The sequence below is a fragment of the Panthera onca genome, chromosome D1, assembly GCF_046562875.1.
Source record: "Panthera onca isolate mPanOnc1 chromosome D1, mPanOnc1 haplotype 2, whole genome shotgun sequence".
Lineage (NCBI taxonomy): Eukaryota > Metazoa > Chordata > Mammalia > Carnivora > Felidae > Panthera > Panthera onca.
In genome coordinates this window covers 66,222,013-66,241,683 of record NC_138348.1, presented here as the reverse complement: position 1 = coordinate 66,241,683, position 19,671 = coordinate 66,222,013, and the positions used below count along the sequence as shown (strand labels likewise).

The 19,671-nt window shown below is 39.7% G+C and overlaps 1 protein-coding gene across 18 annotated transcripts in view; it reads left to right on the top strand.

Annotated features, from left to right (window-relative positions):
* Positions 1–18,698, top strand: part of DLG2 (discs large MAGUK scaffold protein 2) — a 2,113,447-nt gene extending 2,094,749 nt beyond the window's left edge. For all 18 annotated transcript variants that reach the window (XM_078433028.2, XM_078433029.2, XM_078433030.2 and 15 more), the window contains 6 exons: positions 7–57; positions 1,037–1,138; positions 3,572–3,744; positions 6,109–6,218; positions 11,192–11,283; positions 13,961–18,698. In XM_078433028.2, the coding sequence (XP_078289154.1) occupies positions 7–57; positions 1,037–1,138; positions 3,572–3,744; positions 6,109–6,218; positions 11,192–11,283; positions 13,961–14,067 (635 nt within the window). In that variant the 3' untranslated portion in view covers positions 14,068–18,698. The remainder of the gene's footprint in view (positions 1–6; positions 58–1,036; positions 1,139–3,571; positions 3,745–6,108; positions 6,219–11,191; positions 11,284–13,960) is intronic.
* Positions 18,699–19,671: the final 973 nt, after the last annotated feature.

Below are 19,671 nucleotides of genomic sequence, written 5' to 3'. Positions count from 1 at the left end.
TCTCAGGAGGGCAAGAAGACTTCATTCTTTCTTATGAGCCTGTCACAAGGCAAGAAAGTAAGTTTCCCAGCATGCTCTGGTTCCTGATTTCCAGGCCACATCAGGTGACATCATTATAGCAGCCAAAGAGTGAAGGACTAAGGATGATAAACTCTGCCTAATGCTCCACTGTCCCCAGACTAGTCTCTGCTTTCTCATTGGCTCTATCATCAAACAACTTCCCTGCTAAGCATGGGCAGGGACAGCCTCCACGAGGATGGAGCTACCCTCCAGATGAGTGGTCCTAAGTGGAAGGAGCCCATCAAATCACTAAAAAGCCGCACCTAAAGGACAAATGGATAAAATCTCCTGGGAGACTGACGTCCACTTAGAATTGAGAAAGGCTTTCTAGCAGACCTGTCCTAAGATACAAGCCATCTTCTGGGCTGCTCCAGAAGCCTGTATTTCTTTTTCTGGGAGGCTAATGGCTATTGACAAGCATATTGCTGAGAAGATTGAAGCATCGAGGAGGAGTTGTACCAAATGGACTTTAGAGTTCTTTCTAACCTCATGATACAAAAGAATTAGGAAAACCCCAGAAGAGAATAGAGAGCATTTGGAGCTGAGGAAAAGAAATTATAAAAACATAAGGTGTCATTATACTAACAATTGCTTCTTAAAGTCATTATCTAAACAATGGCCAAACAGCTGCTTTGGAATCTTTTTTCACCCACTCAATTGACTAAATTCAGTAGTTGTTTTGACATTGTAAGGCAAAACCTGAGAGTAAGCAAAACTCTTCCAGATGTTTCTTTTCATTGACAGACACTGCAGTTGCTTTTCCCTATTGGTAAATTCCAGAAAGTAGGCACAGCCAATATACTGAATGTTGAACATCAATTTCTCATGCAGGGCTGTATGGGCAATTCATCCAATGAAGTAACGCCCACACCAGTTCTGTTTGGCATTTTTGCCTTAGCACTCACCCATGCAGAACAGTTTTGCAGTCATGTCCAAGTCTTCCTCCTCATTTGCCTCTTCCCTTTCCTCTTTGCAGTAAACTATACCCGGCCAGTGATTATCCTGGGTCCCATGAAGGATCGGATCAATGATGACTTGATATCTGAATTCCCTGATAAATTTGGCTCCTGTGTGCCTCGTAAGTATCATTTCTCATCTTGTTAGAAGAAAAGCTCGACTCCTTTTGAGACGATAAGGTATAATTCTGTTCCTCTGATGGTCTCTCCACTGATGCAATACTGTCAGTTACATATTATCTGAGCATCTTTTTTTAATCTGAGCACCTTACTTAATTTTCTCTGCTTAACACTTTTCATCAGTGCAGCCATATATTGTTCTCTATTTAGTGAGCATAATATGTTCTCCAAACTGACTGTGGTCCCCTAGGAGGCAAGATAAATACTTTCTTTATAATTCCCATAGCATTTAAAATAGCATAAGATTATTGATAGTCATCAGTATGTTCTTATAAATTGATTGAAATGCCATGGAAGCATCTTTTCCCATAGAATAAGAGAGATCAGAAACAAAGCCATATATTAAAATCATCTCAGGATGACTTAGGGCCATGTGTCAATCCCAAAACATGTGTGATAATAGTCTAAGGTATTGAGAGGATGAAGACAAGAAGGTGTATAAAACCTTAATCTATGCTGCAGGCCATTGTGGACTTTAATCTGCTTTCTCGTCCTTATGGACAATCATCAGGTCTTCTGGTCCCTCTGTTTATAGCCCTCTAAGGATCCATCTGCTCTACCTCCTCCCATGCACCACACCTTCCCATTCACCCACTACTGCCACTGTGTCACATAGATATGTGTAGAGGCCTTCTGTGTGTGTGTGTGTGTGTGTGTGTGTGTGTGTGTAAATAGAACCTCCCCCCACCAGGTAATTTCAATTTATTAGATAATTGAGCTCTTAAATCTGATTCCAACAAATATTTTTTCTCATTCCACATTTTTAAGCTTTTTGTATGCTTTGAAGTGTCTCTAACACCTCAGCACTGCAGATGTCACCCAGAATACCTAACAATAGCAGGAGTTGCATGTGTGTGAGTTCACAGAGGGGAGCTAGGGTGATTGCTGTATGTCATGAAACTATTCCAGCAAGGACTCTGGGAAGGGATCCTGCCACAGAGAATATCTTGAGAAGGTGTCCAGACATAAACGATCCAGACAAACCCTACTCCATTCATAGTGGCCTCCAGTGTGTTTCCCCACTTTGGAAAGAAAAAAACCCAGACAGTCCTTAAACACCATTCCTACTTTTCCCTCTACCTTGTGCTCTTTCTCTTGTTTTAATAGCACTATTTTACGATAACTAATGTGTGTTCATTGTACAAAACTTGGAAAATGCCAAAAAGAAAGTTAAACAAGAAAATAAAAAATATACAGAATTTCACATAGGATCCAGAGATAACATCATTGTTAATATTTTCATAGATTTTTACCTAGTCCTTCTTTCTATGCACACATTTTCTCCTCTGATTGGGTACATTTTGGATGTACACAATTTTTTTTGGCTTAAAAGTATTTTTAAAGTATTTGAAATTTCATATAAATATTTTAAATTATATCATAATTAATCATTCCTCATTTATGAGTATTTGGGGATGTCTCTACTTTTCTCTAGTTGTAATTATGTTGTAATTATTATTTGTAATTTATAAATTAATATAATGAATATCTATACGGATAAATTTATATCTGAATCTTTGATAATTTTTAAGATAGATTCCTAGGAAGAGAGTACCTGAATCAAAGATTGGAAATATTTTAACAACTTTTATTTATACTGATAAATTGTTTTCCCTTCTCTTCTTACCAAGAAGTTTAACCACCTCTAACCATGGTTAGAGTTAACTTTTAGTCTCACCTTAAGTGTGATGATCTCATTTTACATCTTTTTAAACCCCTAAATATGTTTTTACTGTATATCCATTTTTTTCTCCCTACTGGTTATATGACACACTTTCTTGTTTTTGTTGTTGTTGTTGTTGTTTTGCGTGTCCCGTAATCTTTAATTGTGTATTGGACATTGTGACACTACATTACTGACAGTCCAGATTTGGTTATCTTTCTTTATAGAATATTGTTTTTGTTCTGGCTGATAATAATTTACTGGCAAATCAGCTTCTTCAGTTATGACTTGGTTACACACTTTGTGAAGGTAGGTTTAGAATAAATGTAGAGTCTCCTTCTAAATTTTGGCCTTTTCAGGTACTCAACCAAATGCCCAGTTCTGAGTGAACTCCGGTGTCTCCTAGCACTATATAAGCCCTAGACCTCCCTCTTGGAAACGGAGGTGGAATGAATATAGAGTTCCCCTCGTGGGTTTCTCCTCTCTCAAGATCACAGCCTTGTGTTGCCTGTTGTCTGATGCCTGGCAATGGCTGTTCCATATACTTTGTCTAATTTTGTAGTTGCTTATGGTGAGAGGCTAACTGGTACCTGTTACTATGTCATATTACATATTTTTGTATATCTGTGTTGGGGGTATGGTAAAGAAAATAACTGTAAAGGACATTTATGAATATAAATTACCTTAATTTTATTACTTTTGTTTTATATAGATACTACGAGGCCAAAGCGGGACTATGAGGTGGATGGCAGAGACTATCACTTTGTCATTTCCAGAGAACAAATGGAGAAAGATATCCAAGAGCACAAGTTTATAGAAGCTGGCCAGTACAATGACAATTTATATGGAACTAGTGTGCAGTCTGTGAGATTTGTAGCAGAAAGGGTATGTTCACCAATCATCTTATACCTCCCCTAAAGAAGGTTCCCAGGTGGCAAACTGCATTGTTTGGTCATTACTCTTTCCTGATTGCAGGTGTAAATTTTGATTAAATATTCCTTTTAAGACCTCTAAGCAGAGAATCACTTTAGATCAAGGTCATTAATCTTTGTTCTAATCTCAGTAAAGTATGCTGACTGACTTGTGGGGAGGAAGGTGTTATAAACCTAAAGGCAATTAACAGCTTGAAGTTTATGGAAATTCACTTTGTCCTTGACTCACTCATCTTTGGCCCCAGTAAACAGCTTTGAATTTATTAAGGAAGCTTTGTTACTCTTGGTTGTTTAGATCAGGAACCTCAATTCTTTTTGTTAGCAGGAGTTACATTTTATCTCCCTGAAAACTTGACACTCTCTTGGTGGAGGAGTAGGTAGATGAAGAGGGCTAGGCAGAAATTTCAACTCAGTGGGGTTTGAATACTGCAATTCCCTTCTTGCTGGTAATATCGAAGGCTTAGAAAAGAAGAGAATGTTCAAGAGAAAACAGGATAGGAAGGCACTTGAATGTGGCTTTAAGATCTGCCTATAGATAGAGAGGGGTGTCTGGGTGGCTCAGTCAATTAAGCATCCAACTCAACTTCAGCTCAGGTCATTATCTCATGGTTCGTGAGTTTGCACCCCACTTTGGGTTCTGTGCTAAGTGTGGAGCCTGCTTAAGATTCTCTGCCCCTCTGCCCCTCCCCCATCTTTCCTCCTTCTCTCCTATTTTGCAAAAGCTCTCTTTCTCTATCAAAAAAAAAAAAAAAAAAAAAAAAAAAAAAATCTGCCTGTAGAGTGTTCCTAATCTGTCAACACAGAGGATTTATTTTATGAGAGAAAAGAAAAGAGTTAAGAACCAATACATTTGTTATACAATTCATACTTGTTGGGTTGATTTTATTTGATTTGACACAACTTTTTGATGTACTGATAAAAAATTAAAGAAGAAATTTTAATGTCTATCTGAGAATACAGGAAGAAAGCTGTGTCTCTTCCTATCAAAAATTAGGTTCTATGAGCTTCATCATATTGTTTCTAACCATTTTCCTGATTATTACATCTGTTCTCCCCTTTGAAATGTAGATATAACCTTTGTTAACTTGAAAAGTTCTGGCCAGTGAATAATCAAACAGCGTTTAGACATCTTGTATAGCTGCTGTCTTTCACAAATAGCAAACTTGCAATTACTTAAGTGATATAGGGTTGAACCATCTTGGTATGTTTCTCCTAGAAGAGCTCAGGTATTCATTGGGGTCTCTTTGTTTTCACGTGGGTAATACACGTGAAACTCTTATACAGTTTTTAATCCCCCGTTATTGATTTAGGACTGTTCCTATCTGCACAATATGTTTTTTCTCTTCTTTTGTAAAGTTCTTCTGGCCTCAGCGTAATGAGGCCATTTCTCCCCGGGAGTCAGAATATCATATTTGGCAAATGTATCTACTTTTCCAGAAATACTTTATAAAGCAAGCAACTCCTTGCTCTGAGAACTCATTGCAGTGGAAGCCAAGTTAAATGAGGTGTGCTATATGTAATAGGGTTTTCATTTAACAAACAAGAAATTTATATGCACAGTGCATACACTCTCTCTCAGCACTTAAGATAAAATAGTTAAGGTAACTCTTTAGGTGTCTGTCCTTGGCTATACTAGATTGAGCATATCCAGGGCAGGACACATAAAATCGCTCAACAAATGTTTATGGAATTGTTCCAAATTCACGTGATTACCATTCTTTTAGATTCAACATTGGTCAGGGTAAAGCAATGAGGTATCTATTGATTCCAACCAACAATTCTGTCAATGCTTCAAGACTTGGGTTTGATTTCTTCTAGCACTAAGATTTTGGCAAGTTACATATTATTTCTAAGCCTTAGTCTTATCTTCTGTAAAAATGTGGCTGATAATACCTATCTCATAGATTTGGGAATTTCTTGTTGATAGTTGTCTTCAGAGATGGATTATGACAGCTCCATGTGCGTGGACCCAGTCACATTACATAATGCCACATATCTTCTTTGTGTGAAACATCAGATATTTATTTCAGAAAATTAAGCTAACTGAGATAACACATGTAAAATCTCTATCCCAGTGGCAGGCGCTTAGTAAAGGAATCATAAATAGGAGTTATCAAAAGTATTCGATGATGACCCTGTATGTCAACTTTCATTTATGCTTTGCAATGATCTTTTTTCAACCTTTAGGAATTCAGTATCCCTTACCTTCCTCTAAGACACACTTACTTTTTTTGTTTGTTTGTTTGTTTGTTTGTTTTGGTTGGATTATGATCATTCTTTCTGGATTAACTCCATATTTTTCTTCTCTTTCTACCAGGGCAAACACTGTATACTTGATGTGTCAGGAAATGCTATCAAGCGGTTACAAGTTGCCCAGCTCTATCCCATTGCCATCTTCATTAAGCCCAAATCTCTGGAACCTCTCATGTAAGTGGAGTGCACAGGAGGCTGTCACCCAGCGGCCTGTTCCACGTAACACAGCAAATTGCTAACAGCTCTTTGTCACAAATGCTTATAAGTCAGAAGTTCCATTGTTGATTTTTTAAAGCATTTCCTTTTTAAAAAATACATTAAAATGTTTTTGGACCTCTAGAGACATAACGTCAGTAATTCCCTAACATGTCTTTCCTAATGCTTCTTGATTTTTATTTTCATTTCACAAGTTGTTTTGCGTGTGTGTGTGTGTGTGTGTGTGTGTGTGATTTTTTTTTTCTTTGGCTTGTTTTGTTTTGTTGTTTTAAAGGTATGTTGGTTTGGTTGGGTTTTCAAATGTGAGGAAGCAATCATCTTTGCTTGTCTCTTTCTTCTGAAAGCAGTTCCATTAGTAAATCTTTTTAAATGTGTGGGTTTTTCTAGAGGGAACAGACAGTATTTTAGACTCTTTCTATTGACATTTCATTTTTTTCTAGCAGATAATTCTTTTATTTCTTAATTAAAACCTCATGTCTGTAAACCACTGTCCTTAAAAGGGAGTTTTCTTAGCAACATGGCAGTAACACTTCTGTAACTCACACCAATAGCTCCATACCAGTGCATGTTTATGAATCAGGCAAATGTGTATGACTCAGATTTTTTTGTTGTTCTTTTTATTGTTCAGAGGACTGACAAAATATCTTCCTTCAAAAAATCAGTAAACAAATTGGGCAAATACTCACAACCTTACTATAAAGTAACATATTTTCAGTGGCAATTTGGTACAAATTGTTGGCTTTGCTTTCTAGACAACTCTCAAACAAATGCGAGGCTGTGGCAGCCAAAAAAAGTAGCAGAGCAAAGAGGCTATGAGCAGGGACTTGAAAATGGGTCAGGCTAGGTGTGGTTTTTTTTCCCTTGGCCTCTGATCAGTAATGTGACCTCAGCAAGCTGCTTGACCTCTGTCAGATTTAGTTCCTCTCCTCTAAACTAGGCATAATATGTACCTATTACCTAAACTAGGTAATAATGTGTACCTCACAGCTACTACAAAGGTTAAACATGATTATGAATGCAAAGTTCTCCATTTGGTCTTTAGCATATGGTAAGCATTCAATAAACAGTAGCTATTATAACTGTTAAAAATTTTAAGTTATTTTATTGTAAAAGGAATAAAACCATTTTATCATTACAAAACTTATAAACTACCTTTTCCAAGAGGCCACAAGAGATAATGCCAGTGTGTCTGTTGCAACAATTTTGCTCAAATGTGCCTCCAGTTGGGCCTCAAGATCTTAGAGCATTTGACCGGGTCCAGAAGTGAACCAGAGACTGGAAAACAGGGTGCATGGAAAGAAGAAAAGGAAATTACATAATCCCAGAGGTGAAACAATTACTTGCAAAAGGTATCAGCCAGCTGTTCCATGTCTTCTCGAAGAGTGAAGAAGCAAAGCAAGCTTCAGTAGCTAGAATTGCAACCTAAGAGAATTAAGTTAAATACACAGTCAGCCTCTGGGGAAATCGCCAGAGACGTATTTATTCCCATAAATAAAAGATGGACAAAAGTTCTTCCCAGGATGAAGAAATAAAATCAAGAGGTCATTGAAGTGCCTTCTGCCCCAAGAATTTAAGTGTTAAATTATAACATAAAGAGCTTTGCCCATAGCTGGTACATGGAAAAACATGTGTTGATGATAAGATACTAGTTCTTGATAGTATTATCCTTGATAACCTGCATCACATTTCTCTTCATATGGGATACTGGGTTGGGTAGTGAACAAAGTAAATTAAGCAACCATGAATTTCATGATGTAAAAATGATTTATAATCTGCAAAGAGCTTTATAAATAGTATTAGCAATGCCAACATTATGAAGAATAGAAAAATGGCCCTCACCTTTGGGGAATAACGTCTTAAAGTCCTGTTTCAGAAATATAAAAATAGTTTTTCACATCATAAATACACAGTGAGATAAATGGCTTCCCAGGGAAGTGAAGCCTGAGGGAGAAACAACCTTGGCACATTTGCTTTAGTGTGATATTGGGAGACATTCCCATCTGGTGCTCGGTGGGAGAAGGTCTACTTCCTTCCATAACTATGAGATGACTTATTTAGTTTTGCCTGAGGCACTGTCACAGACACTTATCACCAAGGAAAATTAAACATACTGAAGGCTGGCTTCCACAATGAGATCATGAATCCGACATAATTTGCTGCAGCCATATTCGTGAATCTCGAGTGCAGTAATGGTGACATTCAAACCAATGTGATCTTATTATTAAAGGCTGGATGTTTACTTTCCAGTTCACTCTTTTCCACGGGTTTTACTTTAGGAGCAAAGCTAGCATGAATTGCCCATTCCCCGGGGAGGAGTGAATGCTAGGTCAACTGGAACAAAAGCATGGCGGCTGTCACATTTAGGCATTGACACATCATCACACACATTATTTCTCAAGTACATTATCCACATCAAACCACAAAGCTTATTAGTACATACATAGCTGATTCTTCAGAGGAGCATAAAATCAAGGGCGTGTATAAAAGAGATGTTCTTTTTATAGCATGCCGCTGTGCCACTTCCGTTCCTCACCCCCATGCCATGGTAGTGTGAAGCTTCCTGTGTCTCTTTACCTTGCCACCCCCAATCTGTTTTTGCCTTCTTGCTCCTACAGTGACCCATGTTTACTGCTGTCTTCAACTGTATCATAATTATGTTTATTTGTCCAGTTCTCCATTCATCCATTCACTTACTCATTCAACAAATAAGTCTTGAGCCAGACCCCATGACACATGCTAATGAACAAGCCCTGGTCTCTGCCCTCAAAGAACTCGCAAATTAGGCAAGGAGACAAAGTATATAATAGATGATATATTAGAGGATAAAAATCTAAATTCAGTCATGGCTACAGTAAGTGCAAAGGGAATTTTAAGAACACAGGCTAGCATGAGGCAGGCAAGTCAAAAGAGGTCCAGAACCACATGACTTCTTGACATCTGGAACAAAACCCTATACTTCTATGAAAAGTATCCCTGGGTTTAGCCCAGCATCTTCTGTACCCAAAGGTGACATGCACTCTCAGCTTCTGGGGCTGGTGCTGTTTGGGAGAAGAATTGTAGATACCATCCCTCGGGACGAGATGACTTTATTTCAACATCAAGAGTTCAGGAAATTGCTACTTTTTTATACTGCAGCCATCAGATCATGTCTAAAATCATGTTAATGTCTGACTTTAGTTCTTTAATTTTTTTTCTAAATAACCCTCTTAGGAAAGTCTTGGTATAATGGTAAGTCTATTTGACTAAAATTGTTTTAAAAGAACTCCAAAACTTTGAGTTCAGACAGCAGATCTCCTCTTTTACCTTCACAAGTCTCTTTATTACTTCAGGCCACAGCTACTTGCTCTAAATCCACCTGTCCCATACCCTAATCTCTGGCTTCTTCAGTGGCATGCAAAGGCAGCAATGCTTTCGATATTCTATGTGCCCCTGTGATGCATCCCAGTGGGCCAACCAAGTTATCTTCACTCTTGGCTAGACTTTTATCAGCCCATCACAGCCACACTGGTATTCATATGATGATCAGAGGAAAGAATTGTCAGTCTTTGGTTAATAAAATGTCTTTGATTAAGAGAAAATGGGAAGACAATATCATTTTTATTTAGTGAAGTACAGCTTATTGGGTAGGCAAAGAATTTTAACACCTAGAGGACATGGAAAGATAAAGCTGCTGCTAAGTAGGAATCAGGAGATTGGATTATTTTTCCATTTCCTTCCCACTCAATTTATCCTTGAGCCTAGGTTGGACTTAAATAATCTCACAATGATTAAGGATCACTTATATACACCATCGTTGAGAGACTGACAGAAAAAAAGGGACACAGAGAGAATCCCAGGGATAATGCCTTTATAGCCCATTCTCCTATCAGAAGAGCAACAAGACAAAGTCAACACTGGAGATTCTTACCAAGATCCTCTACCCTGGCTCCCTATGTAGGTTGCTTGATTATAATCTATTTGAAAATATTTTCTCCCAGCACATTTGATTGTTACATTCTCTCTCTCTGTCCATTTATTCACACCTCCTTCAGCAGATCCTTGTAAAGCCAACTGATTACAAAAACAGAGAAGTTCAGGGCTCTTGTTTCTATAGAGGGGACTCACCCTTTGCAGAAATTGAGCAGGGAGAGTGGCAGAATGCTTCTTTGGCCTGAAAGTACACATGCCTAAGGGGCCTGTAATATTTTCTCAGGAAGCACTTGTTTCTCCACTCCACGCATTTCCTGTTACACACTGATGATGAGCCACAGCCCTTGGGGAGGACAGAGAGTGGAGAAATCAAAGGTTTCTGTGAAAGCAGGACCTGCCAACAGTCAAGTCTAGTTCTCTCAGATGTGATGAGGTACAAAATGCTGTGATGTCCCTTCCCTTCTCTCCATCTCTTCTCCCACTTCTGACCACCCCTGGAAGATTTCATTCAAATCTATGTCCCATATTTAAGACAGATCAAGGCAGCCAAAAAGTCCAAAGAGTAACCAGGAAGGTTAGGATTTGGAAATCACATCCAATGAGAGTACAGATGAATGAAGTAGGACAGTTTATTCTGAAGGAGTGGTAGCCTCAAAGGACACATGAGCACTTGATTTTAAGACCCGGTGGCTGTCATGGAGGGAAGAGGTTTCATCCCACTCTGTGTGACTGCAGAGGACAGAACAGGAACAGGAACAGAACAGGAACCAGTGACAGAAAATCATAAACAGATAGATTCTGCATCAATCTCGGTTCCAGGATGGAACCAAGAGAGTGAGCTCTCTGGGAGGGGGTCCTTATTGCTGAAATTATTTCCGCAAAGAAGAATCCCAAATGAGGACTAGGAAGCTGCTAAGATTACTGTGCCTCCTGCAGGATTCATTTTTGCCACATATTTTAATTTGTCAGGATTTGTCAGGTACTTCCCCGTATGTTCTAATACCAAAACCTCATTTTCCCAGGGAGATGAATAAACGTCTAACAGAGGAACAAGCAAAGAAAACCTATGATCGTGCAATTAAGCTAGAACAGGAATTTGGAGAATATTTTACAGGTAAGTTCATTTACCCTTGTACTCTGAGGGAAACAATCAACTGTCTGACATTTGGCATTTAGAGAGGAGTCCAGGCTTGGTATACCTGGCCCTAAAACCTTCCCACAGAGAAGCCCTAATTTCCCTCTACTTTACCTATCTGATCCAGAACTTTGGGTTCTCTCTTCTTTGGATTCAACTGCAGCCAGTTTCCAGGTTCCCACTGGCCCTACCCAAAACCATGAGTCACATATGGCACTGAGCTATCTCCTGCTATTAAGAAGATTTTAGGGATTTGGTACCTCATTAGACTATCTCCCTGATATCAACAGAAAACTTTAAAAAAAAAGAAACTTTTAGGGCTCAAATAGGCAGCATCCAAAGTGGTGACTCATGAGAAGCAGTCTCAGGGCTCCATTCTCTGCTTCAGTGACCTGCAGGTCTGTGTTCCCGTTAGCAGCACTTGAACATGATCATGAAACACTTCCCAGTGTTTCCATTAATTCTATGTCAAGTCCCAATGCAAGACTTTTTTCCTTTACTTTTTTATTAAATGTTTATTTACTTTGAGAGAGAGACGTGTACACGAGCAGGGGAGGGGCAGAGAGAGAGGGAGAGCGGGACAATCCCAAGCAGGCTCCCTGCTCAGTGCAGATCCAGACCCAGGGCTCATTCCCACAACCATTAAGATCATGACCTGAGCTGAAATTAAGAATTGGATGTTTAAGTGACTTAGCCACCCACATGCCCCCTTTTTCCTTTTTCTTTTTAAACATGTCCTTAGAAACATTAAGTTTGGGGAATAGAGAAGATTTTCTTGCCCCAGGTATCCTGGGTTCTCTATCCTTACTTTCATGAAACACTGACCGAATCCAAAGAGTAATCAAACTGTGTGGAGTTTGCCTTACAACAACAAATGGCTTAGAAACAAGAAATTCCTTGGGTGGTTCACCATCTCACCATCTGGAGATTGAACTCTGAGTTGGGCTCTACCCTGAGCGTGGAGCCTGCTTAAGATTCTCTCTCCCTTTCTCCCTCCCTCACTCTTTCTCCCTCCCTCTCTCTCTCACAAAAAAAAAAAAAAAAAAAAAAATTTAAAGCAGGAAATTTCCTCCTGAATTTCCTTGTGAGAAGTTACATGATTTATTTTTCATCTTAATCGGAATATGACAATGCCAGTGGCTTAGCAGTTTGCAAATATGTTGAATCAGGTAATCTTAAGTAAAATTTCTATCAGTAACAAAAGTATTAATTATGTGTCACCCTAAAAGAACATCTAGGTATAAATATCAGATCAAAATTATTCACATTTTGAGCAGTGGTTCATATCAGAAATAAAATATAATAAAATTATGGAAAGAGCCTAAATGTCCATCAACTGATGAATGGATGAAGAAACTGTGGTTTATATACACAATGGAGTACTACGTGGCAATGAGAAAGAATGAAATATGGCCCTTTGTAGCAACGTGGATGGAACCGGAGAGTGTGATGCTAAGTGAAATAAGCCATACAGAGAAAGACAGATACCATATGTTTTCACTCTTATGTGGATTCTGAGAAACTTAACAGAAACCCATGGGGGAGGGGAAGGAAAAAAAAAAAAAGTGGTTAGAGTGGGAGAGAGCCAAAGCATAAGAGACTCTTAAAAACTGAGAACAAACTGAGGGTTGATGGGTGGTGGGAGGGAGGGGAGTGTGGGTGATGGGTATTGAGGAGGGCACCTTTTGGGATGAGCACTGGGTGTTGTATGGAAGCCAATTTGACAATAAATTTCATATATTGAAAAAAAATTCAAAAAAAAAAGATTAACCAAGAAAAAAATAAAATAGAATAAAAATAAAGTATTAAAAAAAAAGAAAATACAATAGTCAATATATTCTCAGGGTTGTTTTTGAAGATCTAAACTATTTTTCAGTATCAATTAATTTTTAATCCCTAATGTCCTATAGATAGTGCTGACACGTTTTGGAGATCTATCTGTGAGATAACTTTAGTTCAAAGGAGATTATGAAAGGTACTTCAATCTACTGTCGGGTGACTTGGTGTTTTAGGTAATATGCAGGTTATCAGGGTGTTTATATTTCCTTATTTATGTTTCTTATAAGTAGTTGTCATAAGGCATTCTCAATACGAGCAGCCCTGTGATGGTGAAATATCAGTTTACCGGATTACTTGGAGAATGAATGGGGGTTCCTATTAAAGGGTTTGGGGTTCAAGGGTTTAACTAAAGTTGCCTCCAAACCTTATTATTTCCTCTGTGTCTAAAATGTCTAAATTTCTGCACCTGCCAGAGTAATTACAGCATACAGAACATGAGACCAACTTTCTTTGATGAGCAGGGAGATATCAGTCTGAAAATTGATCAATGCCTAGCGCAGTGTAGGCGCCCATAAAATTTAAATATATAAATGATTCATTTTCCAGAATTACAGACAGACACATAGAAAAGTAGAAAGACTGTGGTACACTTGTTACCTGATCTAAGACACGCAATGAAAGCATTTTCTTTTCTTTTAATCACTGATGTGATCTTGCTTAAGTAAATTTTCCATTTTTTTCTTACTAAGGAAAGGTAATATGAAGCTTCCAGATGCGTTTGTCTGTCACTGGTTCGAGCTTCTGCAGTGTGATTGATGGCTGTTCTTCACCAACCGGGGAATGATTCCTGACTCTGCTGTGTTTGCTTTTGTTCTAGCTATTGTCCAAGGAGACACCTTAGAAGATATATATAATCAATGCAAGCTTGTTATTGAAGAGCAATCTGGGCCTTTCATCTGGATTCCCTCAAAGGAGAAGTTATAAATTAGCTACTGCACCTCCAACAATGACAGAAGAGCATTTAGAAGAACAAAATATATATAATATACTACTTGGAGGCTTTTATGTTTTTGTTGCATTTATGTTTTTGCAGTCAATGTGAATTCTTATGAATGTACAACACAAACTGTGTGAAGCCATGAAGGAAACGGAGGGCCCAAAGGGTGGGACAGAAAAGACACTGCAGTATGCAGGAAGGCTTTGGTTTGCTCAAAGTGCCAGGTGTAGGGATGAACCTCTGACGGGCTTTCTGGCCAAGAGATGGGCAGCCTCCTCACCCCGGCAGATGTCCAGAGCTGATTTAGCTGCTGAGCTCTCTGTGTTTTTTGCTTTAAAGAAAAGTTGCCAGCACTTGAACTTCACCAACCTTCCCATTACCCACATCTGTAATTGGTACACTTCGAATTTTATAACTATGCACACCCTTTGATTTCTTAACAAGCAAAAGAAAGAAAGAAGGAAAAAGGAAAGGAGTCCCTTTGGAGACGGCATAATATCAGGGAAGGATAAGTGTGTAGTTTCTCTGACTGGCATCTACAAAGACGAGCATTTCATAAAATTCACAAGTATATGGAGGACTGACCTCACTGAGAGGAGGGGATTCCACCTGAGGTTAGCTTTATGATTGTTTATTGTCTATTTTGCCATTTATAAGCTGAAAGAAGGCACTAAAGATGAGAATAATTTATACAATAAAAATATATCAAATGTATAGAAACAAATTTCTATAGGTTAAAAAAAGTTTTGTGAAATATTTTGTAAAGACTAATTGAAAGACTAAATGTATGCACTATCAGCAGATGATCAAATTCAAGAATTGAAAGTTGCACTCTCCCTTTTGTTGCCAATGATCCATTAAGAGCATCTGAGTTCCTTCCAAAGTCTGAGAAAGACTTCTCCCTCACTTACCTCCCATGATCTCCCTTCCATATTAGTGACACACTCTCATGGAGCACATCCCTTAATGAGTTGCGCTCGTGGGTATTTTTGGAAGACATTTGATTAGTGTATTCTTAAGCTGATGGCTTTCAGACACAAACTCATGCAAATGATCTAAAGGGAAGTTTTTGCTTTCATCTTGTTAAACAACCTGGGCCTGCCATGCAAATAGATAGCTGAATAACTTGGTTCCTAGTTACTTACATGCAATTCTTAAAGGATCATTTAGTATTTTAGCCAACCATGAGTAATTAGGACTTTTCTTTTTGTCTGTTTCACAAGTAACTGAGGGTTTTGTACTATCCAGAGATGGTATAGAGCCATGGAGAGATCTGTCCCAAGAAGCACTATTTCTTTGAGGAAGAGGGAAGTATCTGGTTGGGGGTGAGGGGTGCAGACTTTTGTTTCTGTGTACGGGGCAAAGAGAACACAAGGAAAGACAACTAACAACTTTGAGCTCAACCAGTTGAACTGCCTTTCTTGGGGTCTGCACCTGGACCAAGTTTATTTTTTAGCAATTATAATAATGATGACTTAAAAAAAACTCCCGAAGCCTATATCCCACTTTAGAGCTGATGATGACATCAGCATTGCTTGTGCCCAAGGTGTTTAGAGAGAGACTTTTCAGTGATCTCAATAACCACTCAACTCTGGGTTCTTTGCATGCCCAGACTAAGCCCCATCGCCTTATTTCTGGGGTACATCCAGACCTGGCAGGGATTCTGCCACACTGTGCAGCAAACCAGCATGCAGGCTGGGATAGGAGAGCAAGAGATAGAGCCATCAGCAGTGATGGGGCTTCTTCACAGTAAGAACATCAGAGTTCAGGATGAGGGTCTCTTTCCAAAAACCAGTGTTGTTCATCTTACACTAACTACCACTGTCTGCCTCCCTGCAGTCACCAAACCAAACACAAAAATGCAAAATTATGCATCTACCTATAGTCTCGAGGCTGCCTTTGCCAATGGAAGGGCTAGCAATGCATTTTCCCTATGATGAAAGTTAAATTTTTGGAGACTTCCTTAGAGCATTCAAAATGTTTAAGATACGTCCGTGGCTGTGATCCGCCAGTTTCAGGTCAAGGCCTACTTTCATCAATATTGCTGCCAGAAGTTTTCTGCCACCAGAATGCCATTCCTGATCCCAGCTCTATTTTTAGGCCACCATAATAACTTCTTTGGTTTCTCAACTGAGCATGCAACCATTTATTTAAAGGACTGTCCTTAATGAGTAGATGTTTCCGCGGGTCGTGTGATGTGCTTTCCATTTAATATTAAGTATTGCTGTGGCTGAGTACAATCAAATTGATCCACCAACCCTTGGTTTTGTAGTAATATAATTATTTATTTTCCTAGTGTAGATGCTTCCAGATTAGAATTGGCATTTGCACTGATTTTTTTATGTAGATTTATATAAATATATATATACATATATATTTGCTTGAAGAATCACCAAGCAAATTGGTGAGAGGGTCTTTTCCTATAGAATTTACACCTCCATTTGTTTTGTTGTCTTGCGCTTCCCAATGTTGAGGTCTCTATGGCTCCAACGACTGGTGTATTTTGCAGCAAATCTGATGACTTGTATGGACACGGCAGGAAAGTTACCCAGATTACATCTGGTGCAAATGCACTTGGAGCCTGGGGCCAGACTGGTGCTAACACTGCAAACTTTGTCCGGAGCTCTCTCCAATCTGAAGGCTTGCTGGGGGCGCAATGTCACCTTCACATGCTGGGCCCTTTCAGAAAAGTGCCAGATCGTGTCACTGGTGCTATTTTTCATGCTCTGGTACAATGTGTAGCACCACGGGGGTCTCAGCTTTACCAAAATCAAAATCGCATTTGTCAGCTAATTGCAGGGGCGTTTGTTTTTTGCTCTCCTCCCACAGGATCTGTTGGCCATTTCTTTGCCGGCCTTCCTCCCACCTCCCCACCCCCAGCCCGAGTTCTCGGTGTGGCTCCTTCTGCCCAGTGAGCCCATCTTTTTGAAGCCGCACTCAGGTGCCTGTGAGCTGTCTGAGATCCTACTGCCAGCCCTTCAGGACCCTGAGCCAGGGAAAATCTCTCCGCTCCTCTGGCTCTCGCCTCTGGTTTTTCCTCATTCTTCTCCTCTGCCCACCCTCTTCCATGCGTGTCTCATTCCACCTCTTCTTGTGTACACCTCTCCCTTTCTCCTACTGGCCTGTCTTCCCTGAGTATTGCCTTTCTTCTGCGTTCTCTCGTTTACTCCCTCCGTTCACTCCCCTATCTCTCCGTCTCCTTCAGTCTCTCCCCTTCCCCTTCCCATTCCCCTTTCCCTTCCTGTCCTTTCTCCTCTCCTCACACCTCTGATCATCTCTCCCACACCTCACTCCGTAATATTTCTGTCCTATAAGGGCTCATGGCTGATTCGGACAGCAAGTCCATACACTGGACTGATGACACAATTCCTTTGGGTCACCGTTTCACCCGCGCAGCCCAGAAAGCAAAGCTGAGCGTGAGGTCCCAGACTGGAGCCAGCTCCAGCACGCCTCACTGAGCCAGCCTGCACCGCTGCCCTGGCAGCGACGATGCATGAGCTCTGGGCCCTGCCGGCACCTGGGTGCCTCTCTGCCTGAAGGCTGGTCCAAAGTGAGCCCACTCCCAGCATCATCCCGTGGCTCTGAGGACACTTCCTCTCTATAAAGGCAGAGTTTGGCCCCAAAATCATTCTGACAGCAAACCTCTTTCTTCTCATTGAAGCCATGCCATCACCTTGGTTTGGAGAGAGACATTTTTTTCCCCACTCATAAGCTTTTTTCTCCCCCATTTTCATGTGAAGCCCCCTCTGCTTTTCAGCTGGTGATTGCTCTGGTGAGATTGAATGGACTTGCTGGTGAACTAACATCTCTTTTTTTCCTGTCTTGATCCTGCCTAAATTCCTACAAAAGTATTTAAGTCAAGGACTCAGGCTAGCTCCTAAGTTTATCATACATAGTAATTTGTCACTCCTAGGGGGCAAAGGGGACATTTCTCTTAAAGCATGTGGAGTGACATGCTGACAACCGATTTGCCAGAGATCTCCCTCCAGAATTCTGTGGATATGCATTTTACTTATGTGTATGTATGGTCTATGTGGTATGTACATCATTTACACACATACCACATCGGGTATGAATGAATGTGGATGGAAACCCACACACACACTCCAGTCTGTAAATATCCTTCCTCACTGAAAACTGTGCTTTGGAAATCATTTCTTGTACAGCTGTGCAGTTTCTTGTAGCAGCTGAGGACGAGCTGAGACAGGTGGATGATTTAGACAAAGATCACCTAGGAGACAGAACATAGAATCTCCCTAGCAACTCATGAGGACAGACAACCAAACGGCAAAGTTGACTCCCAATGGGATGGCAAACTTTTCTTCTCTCCTTTTTGAATTTGTGTTTCCTAAGTGTGTCTTAACTTCTGAGTGCACCAGGCTGTACCCGTTAGATCCTTTCAAAATGACAGTTTTGTGCTTCTCTCTGACAGGATGTTTCTCCATCGAGCTGTAGTGCAGGATGGGAGGGAGGGGGGAAATACTCCTTGCCTGAGCTGGAGTTTACAGAGACACTGCACAGCTTACACTCCTGTTAAGTGTAAATATTCGACACTTCCATTCCATTTGTGTAAAAAATAAAGCACACACAATTATAAAATCGAGATGTATATTTCATACTCAGTGTGTCTGTGCATATTTATTGCGTATTTCTAGTTGTCAGCGGTGGCCCCATTGTAAAAATGCTTGATAGAGTGTTTATAAACATGTCATGGTTTTATTATAAGATATAAATATTAAAACATTTTATACTTTATAGCAAATTATTTTCTCCCAAAGCATAATTTGTCTTGTTTCATAGAGAATAGAATCAATCATTTCTGTTGTCATCAAATTTATCTGATTTCAGAGCTAAAGTATAGTTATAGGAGGTTTGCTCTGAGAAACATTGGAACTGCTGAGAGGAGCTGAAAGTGGTACTTTTGCACATTTTTAAATATGTGGTTACTATCTTGCCTGCTTTCATCAGGATTTTACCAAGAGTGAACAATGAATTAAAAAGATAGGCTTTTTGGGAGATACCTGTGTGGCTCAGTTAAGCTCAGGTCATGATCTTGCGGGTCCGTGAGTTCGAACCCCATGTCAGGCTCTGTGCTGACAGCTCAAAGCCTGGAGTCTGCTTCGGATTCTGTGTCTCCCTCTCTCTCTGCTTCTCCCCCACTTGCACTCTGTCTCTCTCTCAAAAATAAATAAATATTTTTTAAAATTCTTTTAAAAAAAAGACAGGTTTTTTTTTTTTAAGACCCTCACATTTGTGTCGAAAGAATTTATTCCCCAGTTTCCAAACTGTGAGATTCCAGAAGATGCTAATAATAGAGAAAAAATATTTTTTTTCTTATCTAATACTTATGATGCAAAGAAAGGCACAGATTGGAAAGGAGATGTCACTATTCACGTACCCTGGGCCACAAAATATGCCAGCTCCAAAGATCTGAACATGCCCAAAATGTCAGGTTTAGGAACCTGAATCTGCCAGATAATATTCTAAATTCTTCCCGCTAGGTTAAACATATGCCTTGTCGTATTGACATTTAGACAGCAAAGGTCTGACAGCTGAAGGGCCGAAACAAAGTCCTCCTGTGCAGAGAGTGG